General features: G+C 39.6%; 1 protein-coding gene across 2 annotated transcripts in view; it reads left to right on the top strand.

Annotated features, from left to right (window-relative positions):
- PRR16 (proline rich 16) overlaps positions 1 to 9,780 on the top strand; it is a 199,652-nt gene extending 189,872 nt beyond the window's left edge. For both annotated transcript variants that reach the window (XM_042982674.1, XM_007086845.3), the window contains one exon: positions 8,758 to 9,780. In XM_042982674.1, coding sequence (XP_042838608.1) covers positions 8,758 to 9,513 — 756 coding nt within the window. In that variant the 3' untranslated portion in view covers positions 9,514 to 9,780. The remainder of the gene's footprint in view (positions 1 to 8,757) is intronic.
- The last annotated feature ends 2,696 nt before the right edge of the window (positions 9,781 to 12,476 follow it).

Here is a 12,476-nt window from a genome sequence, read left to right on the forward strand (position 1 = left end):
AAATAATGAAAGGATATAATAAAAAGGAATTAACAAAAGGATAAAGCCACGTGAGAACATAGGTAAAGGATCTCCTAATTCCTTTTTTCATTCTGGGTAAATCTGTTTGTCCCAAATTTCACTCTAATGATGACTCTACATCGTCTTTATTTTTATTCTTCGTAGTTTAGTATTTATAGAATTAATAGAAATGACTTTTGGATTTCCACAAATAACTTAGATCACATGATCACTTCATTTCTGCCAAATCTGCTTCTCTTTTACGAAGATATTTAGGGCTATTCCCCAGACGTGAAAACCTTGAGCTTATGCGATTCCTAAATCACAGTTACCATTATTCTTAATTATTCTACAATCAAACCATAGCTTCTTTGTATGTGATGTTAACCAGAACCTGCTAGAATCATCAAGCACTTCACCTGCCCTTGTCCTTTCTTTAAATCTCTCCGCCAATGCCATTAGCAGAGTCCTCTATCGACCTGAGTAGCCACAATTAGACAGATGGCTCAGTTTCATATTTGAGGCACACGTTTGTCCTTTGCGTCTAACGGTTAGGTGTGCCTGTTCTTCGACTGATGACCAATGTCTTGTTTCTTCTCACCTCCCAATATCTGCCAATAATCTGTCCCTCTAGTCCTACTTTCTCTCATTTTCTTTTCTCTTTAATTCCATCGTGCCTGTGATTATGATTCCTTTCGTCGCAATATGATACTTTAAAAGAGTTTCGGGAAACACTGAAGCGTAATTATAAGGACACAGTGTATTCCTTGTCTAGCTAATTTATTCCTCTCTCGCTTGGCTGCCATAGAATCTAACCAGCCAAGCAAATAAACCTCAGCACCTTTCAATATGTTCTCCACATGGCAGCTCTAAGAATTACTTATATTCTTTCTTTCTAACTTTATTTAACCAGTGTTATTTATTTTATTTTCAAGTTATAAAATGTTTCACACATGACAGAAAATAAATAATGTAATGAATGTAACCAAGGCTTAACAAATGTTAACCCTTTATCAAAATTACTTGGCATCAAGTTTTAAATTATATTTTTCACGTTTATTCATTTTTGGGGGGGACAGAGAGCGAGCGGGGGAAGGACAGAGAAAGAGACACAAACACAGAATACCAAGCAGGCTGCAGGCTCTGAGCTGTCAGTTCAGAGCTGGGTGCGGGGCTTGAGCTCACAAGTGGTGAGATTAGGACCTGAGCCGAAGTTGGAGGCTTTACCAAGTGAGCCACCCAGGCGCCTTGACTTTACATCAAGTTTTAAAAGAAATAAAGTGTTTTAGCTGTAGGGCTGCTGCCTCTTGATAATCCATTCCCGTTTATCTTTGCCTAAACTTGGCGTGTATTATTTTCACATTATAGAAATGAAACCACCCTTCTCTATATAAACAACACAGACACACTGAGTATGTATATTTTAACTTTTTTACATTCAACATTAGTTTTTTGGGATTTACCCCTGCTGATACATATAGTTCTAGTTACTTCCTTTGAACCACTTTAAGTTTTCATACCCAGTCACTCGCTAACAGATATTTAGACTGTTTCCCGTCTTATGCTATGAGAAAACAAACAGCCTGCAAGGAACTATGCTTCTTCAACCCTATGCACATCTCTTCAAGTTCCTCTGGAGTAGTGTAGGCTTTGTTCATAAAAGACCTATATTGTAGGATGTGGACCTTACCCACTTTATAGGATGTTGTCAAACATTTTCCCAACAGACTGAATTGATATAGACGTTAGCAATGTATGAAGTTCCCGTTTATCCACCACATCATCATCATCGGTTGGAATTATCAGATTATTTTGTTTTCACAAATATTGAGTAAGAAAGCCTATTGCATCTGTCTCAGTTTGTCCTCCCTTGATTTCTTGTGAGGTCGTTGGCATTTTCATTATTTTTGGAAATTTGGCATTTGCGTTGTGTCAGTTACTTTTTCATATCATTTTTTTCCAGTTTTCATGTGTATATGTGTACATAAACTCTAAAGTTTGCTTCATTCTTTTTTTTTTTCGCCTAAATTAGTACTGATACAATAGCGTTTTAAGAAAAATTTAGATTGTTTTGGCTTAGTGTTTGTAGAGCTGTATCAGGTTTCATGAGACTATTTGCCTGATGTATCTTATGGGTGTCACTTTATGTCAATCCATGTCCCTTTTTGAATAAATTATTGTAATCTACTTATATCTATTATGATTACTAATATATTTGAAGTTTTTCTATCTTATGCAGATTTTTGTTTGCTGTGTTCTTTTTTTTCTGCCTTTTTAGAATTTGCTAATTTTTTCTTATTTGCGTTTTCATTATTTTATTATTTCATTATTTATTTCATTATTTCATTGTTTTAGAAAGTATACATTTGTCTATTAATTCAGTAGTGTCCCTAAAATTTTTTCATATGCGTTCTTGAGTCAATGAATCATAATCAGTATCAGATAGCTAGTGATTCCTTATGCACACACAAATACTGTGAGCTGAAAATGCTTTCACTCTTGATTGTTCTCCAATCAGATGTCACTTTCCCTAGTATTTTACCTACACATTTTTCTCCTCTCTCAAACTAGTCATTAGTATATTATTGTTTTGTAATAAATGAACACTTTTATTATTTTACAATGTCTCTGCTCATCTATGCTGCTTGTATTCCAGCCCTTTCTCCTGGTTTTTTACTTCTTTCTGAATTGTCCTTTATCAGTACTTTCAACACTGAGCTGTGGAAGGCACACTCTCTTAGTCTTCATTGTCTAACAATGTCGATTTCACCCTCACTTTTACAAAAGAGTTCAGCTATATTTCCGATGGCTTTCTTTCATTATGAAACATATTCCTAAATTTTCTTTGACTTCTCTTGCTTGTTTCAAAATCAGTCAGCCTGATTTTTGTTACTCAATACATATTTGGTGCCTCTTGTTTTATTGTTGTAAAATTTTTTATCATTACTTTCTTAGGAGAAGGAGACATTTCCTCCTTTCCTCGCAGGGTTTTTCTAGCTGATTGAGGAATTTAATTGATGTGGGATAGATTAACAAGAAAACAAAAAATGTTTATTATGTGTACATGGAAGTCCAGTAATGAAATATACCCAAATAGATGACTAAGGCCGGCAGTTTTATACATTTTAGACAAAGAGAAATGAATTCTTTAAGAATCGACAGGATAAAAAAAAAGCAGATGTTTGAGAACTTTAATTAGTTAAGGAATTCTAAGCAGAATTTGGGCTCAGGTGATAAACTGGTAAAAAAGTAACAAGATTTTTTTTTCTTCCAAGATTTTATTTAAATTCAGGTTAGTTAACATGTAGTGTAGTCTTGGTTGTAGGAGTAGAATTTAGTGATTCAGGTTTGTTTCTACAGTTTTCTTGTCTTTGAAGTTCCTATCTATGGGGATAAGGTTGCCTTTTTACTTCTTAGTACAGGGAAGGTGCTTTTGATACAAAAGATTTATTTTCTGCTTTCATGGGACATAGAAGGGTTTGAGTGTCCTTGTGGCCTGGTTCCCAAGTAACCACTGGGCTAGTTCCCAAGTAGCTTCGATGCAAAATAATTAATATGCCATTGTGGTTCATTTTGGGCAGCCTGTCCTTGACTCCTCCACTCTTCTGTGTTCTGTGTTTTCATTATGGTATGTCTGACTGTAGATTTGTTTCTATTGTCCTGTTGAAACTCTTTCAGTTTGTGTACTTCTTGAATCAGGTGATGCTTCCATTCTTGAAAAGTAGCCATTCATTGTCTCTTGGAACATCGCTTCTCTCACTTCTGGAACCCTTGAAAAATATGATACTTGATCAGCACTTGGCAAGGACTCTCCCACCTGACTGCTAGCTAGCTCTCAGGCCTCACACGGTGCTCTTCAGCCTAGAGTATTCTTTTTTTGCTCACCCTCAGGCGCTGTCTTCTGTCGAAGGACCTCTGTCAGGCTCTTTCCTGAGTGGACTTCTGGAATCACGCCTCTCCTACTAGTTAACAGCCACTCATCCTTCAGGAGGCCTTGCTGACTTTTCTGATGAGGTGTTTTTATTCTTCTCTTATAGTATCTTGATTTGTCATTCAGAACTCCTGGGGCATTTGTACTGTGACTGTTGTTTGTTTGAGTATCTAATTAAAGCCAGGCCCTTGCACTAGATTCCCTGCTCCCTGAGAGCGGTAAGGGTGACGCTTGAACCACACAGGTTTGAATAATGTGGGTCCACTTATATGCTGATTTTTTTTCAATAAGTACAGTACAATAGTGTAAATGTATTTCCTTTTCCTTAGGATTTCCTTAATAAACTCTTTTCTTCAGCTTACTTTGTTCTAAGAATACAGTATATAGTGTATATACCATACAGACTGTATGTTAATCAACTGTTAATGTCATCAGTAAGGCTTCCAGTCAATGGTGGGCCATTCGTAGTTAAGTTTTGGGGACTCAACTGATGCAACTGATGCAAATCTTTGGCTACACAAAGAAGCACCCCTAAGACCTGTGTTGTTCAAGGGTCAACTACATTTTGTCGGTTTTAGTTTTTTATTCTGTTGGCATTTTGTAGGCACTCAGGAAATAACAATGTAGAGACTAAAACCAGGCAGGAGCTATGAAACTATAGTAAAATCTTGGTTTGTGAGCATTATTTGTTCCGGAAACAAGCTTGTAACCCAAAGCACTCGTCTATCAAAGCGAATTTCAAAAACCATTGGCTCAGCTGTGATCATGTGACATTCGGCATCACATACTGCTTGTATTGCAAGGCATCACTCGTTTACCAAGTTAAAATTTGTTAGAAATGTTTGCTCGTCTTGAGGAACATTCACAGAACAGGTTACTCTCAATCAAGGTTTCACTTGTATCAGAGACCCGGGAAGTACTAATTCATCTTTGACTATGAGCTTCACTTCCTTCAGAGTAGACCAGCTTTCCCTCCTTCTCTGCAGATATTTAATGCGATAAAAGCCTCAGGGTCAGTAGTCTCCCCATGTTAAATAGCATACAGTGCCTGTGAGCCGAAACTGTCCCTCTATCTCTCACATTGTTTAGGTGCCCTGCCACTTGAATTTCCAGGGTGTCTGGGCTAGAGCTGCAGAATGTGGAACCAGCTCTGGATCATTTCTGGATAGATCCCTTGTCCCCTCTTTTATTCTAGAATAACTGAGCAGATGTGTCTTTTAAAAATAACAACTTCAGGAATCAAATAAGATATAACATGTTTTCATTCACTGTTAAACTGAAGAAATAACCCTCGATGCATTTATTTAACGAGTATTTATTGAGCCCCTTTTGAGTGCCATTCACTACGTTAGGCCTTTAGGTTACAAGAGTAAAAACGAACAAGGTCTCTGATCTCACTGAGATTAGAGTCTAGAGAGGGAAGACTATTCCAATACTCTTACTACTAAACAATCAAAAAGTATGTGAATGCTTTGAATGAAAGAAATAGGGTTTCCTGGGAATATTTAACAAATTAACATGACCTCTATGGGAGAGTGCAGTCAGATGGTAGTAGTAGGAGGAGGAAATTGCAGTAGTATTGTTACAAAGACTTATTGTGACTTGACACAGCATCTCAAGAAGAAAAATTAGTATGTGCAAATGTCCTGTGGCAGGAAGCAGACTGGCAATGATGAGGGTCTAAAAGAAGACCTGAGAGGTTTGAGAACAGAAAGGAAAGGGGAAATTTAGGGGCACCTGGGTGGCTCAGTTGATTAAGTGTCCAATTTTTGATTTTGGCTCAAGTCATGATTTCATGGTTCATGAGATCAAGCCCCTCACACTGGGCTCTGCATTGACTGCACAGAGCCTGCTTGGGGTTCTCACTCTCCTCTCTCTGTCTGCCCCTCCCCCTGCTCGTGCATGCGCATACTCTCTCTCTCTCTCCCAAAATAAATATTTTTTTTTAAAAAAGGGAGATTTATTAGAGTTGAGGTAGTCATTTGAAGAGGAGAGATGGTGGTGATGTGTTATCTCTGTACAGTACAATTGCGACTTGTACTGGCTAAAAAGGACCAAGTGTTATATTTTCAGAAATTTTGTGTGAGCCACCTGCTGAATACCCATTATTAAAAATAGAAGTATATAAACTCATATTAAATAAATTACATTAAAAATAAAGGTTGTCTAATTATCCCAAGTCATTCGTAATTATTTTACTATATTTTACTGTTATTTGTGTTCCTGGGGTTATCTATTCTTTTTTTAATTATTTTTTTAATGTTTATTTATTTTTTGAGAGAGAGATTGACAGAGCATGAGCAGGGGAGGGGCAGAGAGAGAGGGAGACACAGAATCCGAAGCAGGCTCCAGGCTCTGAGCTGTCAGCACAGAGCCTGACATGGGGCTCACACCTACGAACCGTGAGATCATGACCTGAGCCAAAGTCGGACGCTCAACTGACTGAACCACCCAGGCGCCCCTCTCCTGAGTTTATTTTTGCCTATTCTGTCCGCATGGTAGAAACATCTTATAATGATGTGCAACTGTGCATTACTTTCCAACCTCACACACAGTGATGTCACATTTACTGACTTGAAATTGACCACAGTGGGAGTTTACACCAAGGAAATTGGCACACTTTTCAAATCAGAACTCCCTTATACCTGTAAAAACCAGCTGTTAAACATTGGCCAGCACAACACCGAGTGAGACTATACAAGACCTTGGAGACAGTGTTAAGAATTGATCTTTCTCACAGGAGAAATAAAGAGGCACTGAAAGGTTTTAAGCAGGGAGTCGACAAGAGCACATTTCTATTTTTAAAAAATCCACTGACGCTACAGAAATGAAAAGGGGAAGCAAGGTGACTTTGGAGAGCCCATATGGTAAATAATGGTGGCTCAGACTAGGACCAAAGAAATGAAAATGCAGAGAAGTGGATTTAATATATACAGTATTTAGGAGCTAAAATAGAAGGCTGAGCTCTGGCAGCAGTAGCAAGAAGCAGTCACTTAAGACCCTCATGAGGAAGAAGTGAAATCTCTACCTCTTCCCTAAATTCTGGATGCTTCGGATGTTTTCATTTTGAGCCCAATTCTGCCACCATGTGTCAAAGAGCCAACTTCACAGTTGAACAAACCTAGGCCCGAATTAGGAGAGAAAAATCTGCATATGGAGATGTGAGATAAAAAAGACTATCTCCCTACAAAAATGAATTATTTAAAAAGTAATCTGGGGGCACCTGGGTGGCTCAGTCGGTTAAGCGTCCGACTTCGGCTCGGGTCATGATCTCGCGGTCTGTGAGTTCGAGCCCCGCATCGGGCTCTGTGCTGACAGCTCAGAGCCTGGAGCCTGTTTCGGATTCTGTGTCTCCCTCTCTCTGACCGTCCCCCGTTCATGCTCTGTCTCTCTCTGTCTCAAAAATAAATAAACGTTAAAAAAAAAAATTTAAAAAGTAATCTGTAACCTTTCCGTCTTCATTGATGGCAACCCTGAGAATGGACTCGGAGATCTCTGACCCAGGGAGTGTAAATGACTGTGTTCTGATACCCAGCATTTGAGCACATGCTTTGCTTCCCACGAGCTGCCCCCCAGACAATGACTGGACAGGACTGAGACCCTAAGGCAAGCCTGTTATGGGTGATGCTAGATACCTTCCATGAGTGGCTTTAACACTGTGACCCCCTGGTGACCTTGCCAAACATCCTTAGAAGTGCATTGCCTTAGGTGCTCCCTCCGACTTCTCTGTCTTCACATCAATTCTCCTTCACTAGGTAGGGGCATGCATCATGGTCTGATGGTTCTGCAAGACTCATTGATGCCCCTGACTCTGCCTTGTGTCTAGGGCAGGTCTTGAGATTCTGTAACTTGAGTCCCTCCTCCAAGTGATAGCACACATCTGTAGCATAAGTTCCCGGGTCCAAGAGAAGTCCCTGCCCCCTTCCCCAGAGTCAAACAGCTGAGGTTCCTACCCCTTCTCAGAAGCAGGAGACTGTTGCCTGTGTCTTAGATGTTACAGGTGTTTTTTTGTTTTTTAACCTCTTCCTTTAATGCTTAAGTGATCTGTTTTATAAGGGACAGAGATCTGGGAAATACCTGGGGTTTTATGCCTGTGTGCCCAAGAGGGACTCATTCATTCTATTCTCACCCTCATCACCCCATGTGAGAGGCCCATGGAATGAGTGAAGACAGACTGTTTTGTGTCTGAGCTCCTGGGAATTCTAAATTGTCATGATAGCACATACACCACCTTTAATTATTCATTCAAGTTCCAGCTGTTTCCGCACTTTCACGGAGGCTGCCTGTTCCCTGTGATTTGCAAAAGGTGAAGCAGTCGTTGTGTCCTTTCTCTCCATAGAGGGCTGGGGACTCTTTCCGGATCAGTTCATTGGGAATCCTTGTGATCTCAGTTCTGTGATGGTCTCAAGAAAAGTGATGATTTTGCAGAGTATCTGGCTTTTCTCATTTTTAGCACGAGATTAGTGTTTGTCCCATAGGTTTCTACATGCTGAGCTGGGAGAAAGTCCCCACCCCTTGATATTAAAAATAAGTTATGTTTGTGCATCAGGGTTTTTATCTTTGGTGGGTTCAGCAGAGTCGGGAATAGAATGTGTACGTAAGTCATATATTATATGGCGGGCATATGAAATCCTTAGGTTATCAAACAGTCGACGCTCCTATGGTAACCATTCTATAAATTTCTTTAATGGTAACATTGAGCAACAGTGGACTCCAGTATTCATTAAGACTCACATAGCCGATTACAGCTAGACAGGGAGACATCGTTTCTAGGATGTTTTGCTTCGGGTCATTCTTCACCACAGTTACCTTGTCCTTTCCACCAGGTGGTTGACCAGATTGACACCCTGACCTCTGACCTACAGCTGGAGGATGAGATGACCGACAGCTCCAAGACGGACACCCTGAATAGTAGCTCCAGCGGCACGACAGCCTCGAGCATAGAGAAGATCAAAGTGCAGGCCAATGCCCCTCTCATTAAACCCCCCGCACACCCCTCTGCTATCCTCACCGTCCTGAGAAAGCCAAACCCTCCGCCGCCTCCCCCACGGTTGACACCTGTGAAGTGTGACGACCCCCAAAGAGTGGTGCCAGCCGCCAATCCTCTAAAGACCAATGGAACCCTTCTGCGAAACGGAGGCTTGCCAGGGCCGCCGAACAAAATTCCCAACGGAGATGTCTGCTGCATCCCCCCCGGTACCTTGGGCAAGGCTCCAGCACAGCCTCTGATGCACAGACCTGAAAAAGACAGGTGTCTCCAGGCAGGACCTCGGGAGCGAGTTCGGTTTAATGAGAAAGTGCAGTACCATGGCTACTGTCCGGACTGCGACCCCCGGTATAACGTAAAAAACAGGGAGGTCCACTTACACAGCGAACCTGTCCACCCACCGGGAAAGCTTCCTCACCCAGGCCCCCCGCTTCCTCCTCCACCCCATCTCCCTCCTTTCCCCCTAGAGAATGGGGGACTGGGAATAAGCCACAGTCACAGCTTCCCCCCTCTCAGACCTGCAACTGTGCCTCCTTCCACTGCACCAAAACCACAGAAGACGATCTTGAGGAAATCAACCACTACCACAGTGTGATGTATGCCATTTCAAAAACTTTTTGTGTTTTTTTTTTTAATTTCTATATTATAAACATAAAATAATAAATAAGGAGCACTTTCTACTCAAGCAATAAAAAGCCCAAATATATTAATTCTGCATTCAGCAAAGTGGCATAAAAAAACCACCTGGTAAGTATGCCGTGTGTTGTTTCTATCCCAGGTTTACGTTATTTAAAAAGTTGCATCACCAGAAACCACAGAACCATGAAAAGGCTGAATATGGTGTGTGTGTGTGTGTGTGTGTGTGTGTTTAACTGACCTGTGATAAACAGTGACCTGCAGGTTTCAAATAGTTTGGTTTACTATAAGAGATGGAATTAGATTCATTTTATTCATGCCTAACTCATCTATGCATTAATAACATATCACCCCCCCCCCAACTTCGACCCAATGCTTTTTAGGAAGAAATTTTAATACTGAAGGACTATTTTGTTATTTTTTTTCTAAAGATGTTTGTCACTAGTTTTACATTATTAAATGCTGAGAACAATACCAAAAAGTTTATTTTCTATACTATACAATTATATGTTCAAGCTATCTATGTAATGAAAGATTTTGTCTGTGGAAATGTCATGTGTCAATAAACAACAGTACATAATGGCAAAATCAGATGTTCCTCAGAATTAAAATGCAGCAGTGGTTCATTTCATCCTTACTCATTTCACCGAAATGGGTAGCTATTCTGACAGAGTGTGGAGAAGATTACAGTGAGCATATGCCAGAATTTTCCAAGTTCACTCTCATAGTCAGGTCATAAGTAGTACTTCATGCATTTTCATAGGATGTATTGTGGTCCCCCCAAGACCGTATGTGGAGTGTCCCGTTGACCCAGTACATGGCCAAGCCCTTTAAGGCCCTCCTCACACTGAGCATTCCTCCAGGACACACCATAAACCAGTATGTTGAAGCAGTGGGATGGTTTGCCTCCTGCATCAGCAAGCTCTCTGCCTTCCAAGGAAATCCCTATTTATCAGAACTACAGCGGAAAATAAAGACGCTTCTGGAATAGGTTGTTTTTAGTATCAGCCTTAACGCTGTTTCCCCTCAGAGTTGAAATATGTCAGGGGTCTTTGTCATATTTTAGGAGGAAGAGAAGAAATCCTTCCCTCCTAACATCTTACAAAAGCCCTCTCTTAAGTCTAACTTGCCAGCTTACGTCACTTACCCATCCATGGACCAAGTTAACTTCCCAACTACTGTGATGTGGACTGATCGGATATTTTGTGAACTAGAAATGAGCTTATCTGTCCTAGAATTATGAAAACAGGTGCATACCTGAACAAAAGTTGTCCATGACGTGGCAAGAGTAGAGGGATTCATCTTTGGTAGAAATTCGTTTATTGCGCAGCTTAATAAAGAATGCTTTAATCTTTTAGACTATCTGGCTTTTGATCTCAAAACTTTAATTTTTTGTTGCTACAGGGAGATAGTCATATTTCTTTGTCGCCGTTTTCAAGCTGTATTATGGTAATTTGGAATCCTGTTTTTCACAACTTCCTTTTAAAAGATGATAGCATACCTTAGGCAGATTAACAGAAAAAAATAGGCATTACTTTTTGAAGGAAAAATTTCATGAGTAAAAAAATAGAGGATGTCATGTTGCAAATTTACTCAGCATGATTTTCTTTCCTGTGTGTGTTGGCAATGAAGATAATGCAAGCAGAATAAATCCAGTGTTGTTGTTTTTTTTTTTCCAGAAAGTTACAGAACATAAGACCAATTATAAAGACAGGCCATCATCTAAAATTTATTAATTGTTTGATAAGTATATTTAATAAACCTGACCCAAGTAAATAAAGAATTGACTCACCAAATACCAAAATATTATATTGTTAACATTTTCATGCATTCATTGAGGCTTGATATAAATAAATCCAAGATTTCATCATCTTTCTAGGTTTTAATAATTACTCTCTTTCCAATGTGTATCCATTGTTAGACCATGTAGTGTTATAAACAGTCTTTGAATACATGCAGCTTTCTCCCTTCAGCCCATCTTCCTTCCACAGCCAGTTATGTGTGACCTAATAATTAGCTTTTAGTTCAAAACACTGACACATGTCAATGTCTGGGAGCCAATATGGATCTCAACGTAGAGCTTCTTAACAGCCACAAATCATGCACAGAGTAGACAACTCCATTGCAATAAAGCAGATTGAATAAGCTGAATAATTCATGCTGATCTAGTAAGGACATTGAGCCAGATGCTTAGATACAACCAGTAAGGTTCAAATTCACATCTCTTCTTCCAAGTATAGACCAAAGGTACCCCATGGGAAATCATCTTTTTAAGTGTGATTGGTGACATATGCCAAAACGACAATACCTGCTTTTGTTCAACACATTTACAAGTAAATTTTGGCCTGGAAAGCTGAATTAAATCCCAACCTAAAAAAGATAAGAGGTATTGACCTTCTTCTCTTATTACACTTTATTATATAATTAGCATTAATGTTAGATCATATGAGTGTTGGGACTTTCTTTTGAGTTTATTCCATATGTTATTTCATTTTTTTCATTAAGGTATGGAATATATTGGGGGTGCTCAGTCGGTTAAGTGTCCGACTTCAGCTCAGGTCATGATCTCTTGGTTCATGTGTTCGAGCCTTGGGTGATGCTGTGCTGACAGCTTGGAGCCTGGAGCCTGATTTGGATTCTGTGTCTCCCTCTCTCCCTGCTCCTCCCCAACTTATGCTCACTCTCTTTCTCTCTCTCAAAAATAAATAAACATTTTTTTAAAAAGTTATGGAGTATATTGGGCCAATGTATTTTTTCCCAACTGGTAATTTTGAAACATTCCCTGGAACTTAGGTCTTTAAATATATATAAACTTCTAAAACATGAAAAGCAATGAACATAGGGCATCATAATATTTGCCTGGAAACTTCTAATTAAAGTGTCATAAGTGGCAATGCCATTTCTATCATCAGAAAACATTGC

The sequence above is a fragment of the Panthera tigris genome, chromosome A1, assembly GCF_018350195.1.
Source record: "Panthera tigris isolate Pti1 chromosome A1, P.tigris_Pti1_mat1.1, whole genome shotgun sequence".
Lineage (NCBI taxonomy): Eukaryota > Metazoa > Chordata > Mammalia > Carnivora > Felidae > Panthera > Panthera tigris.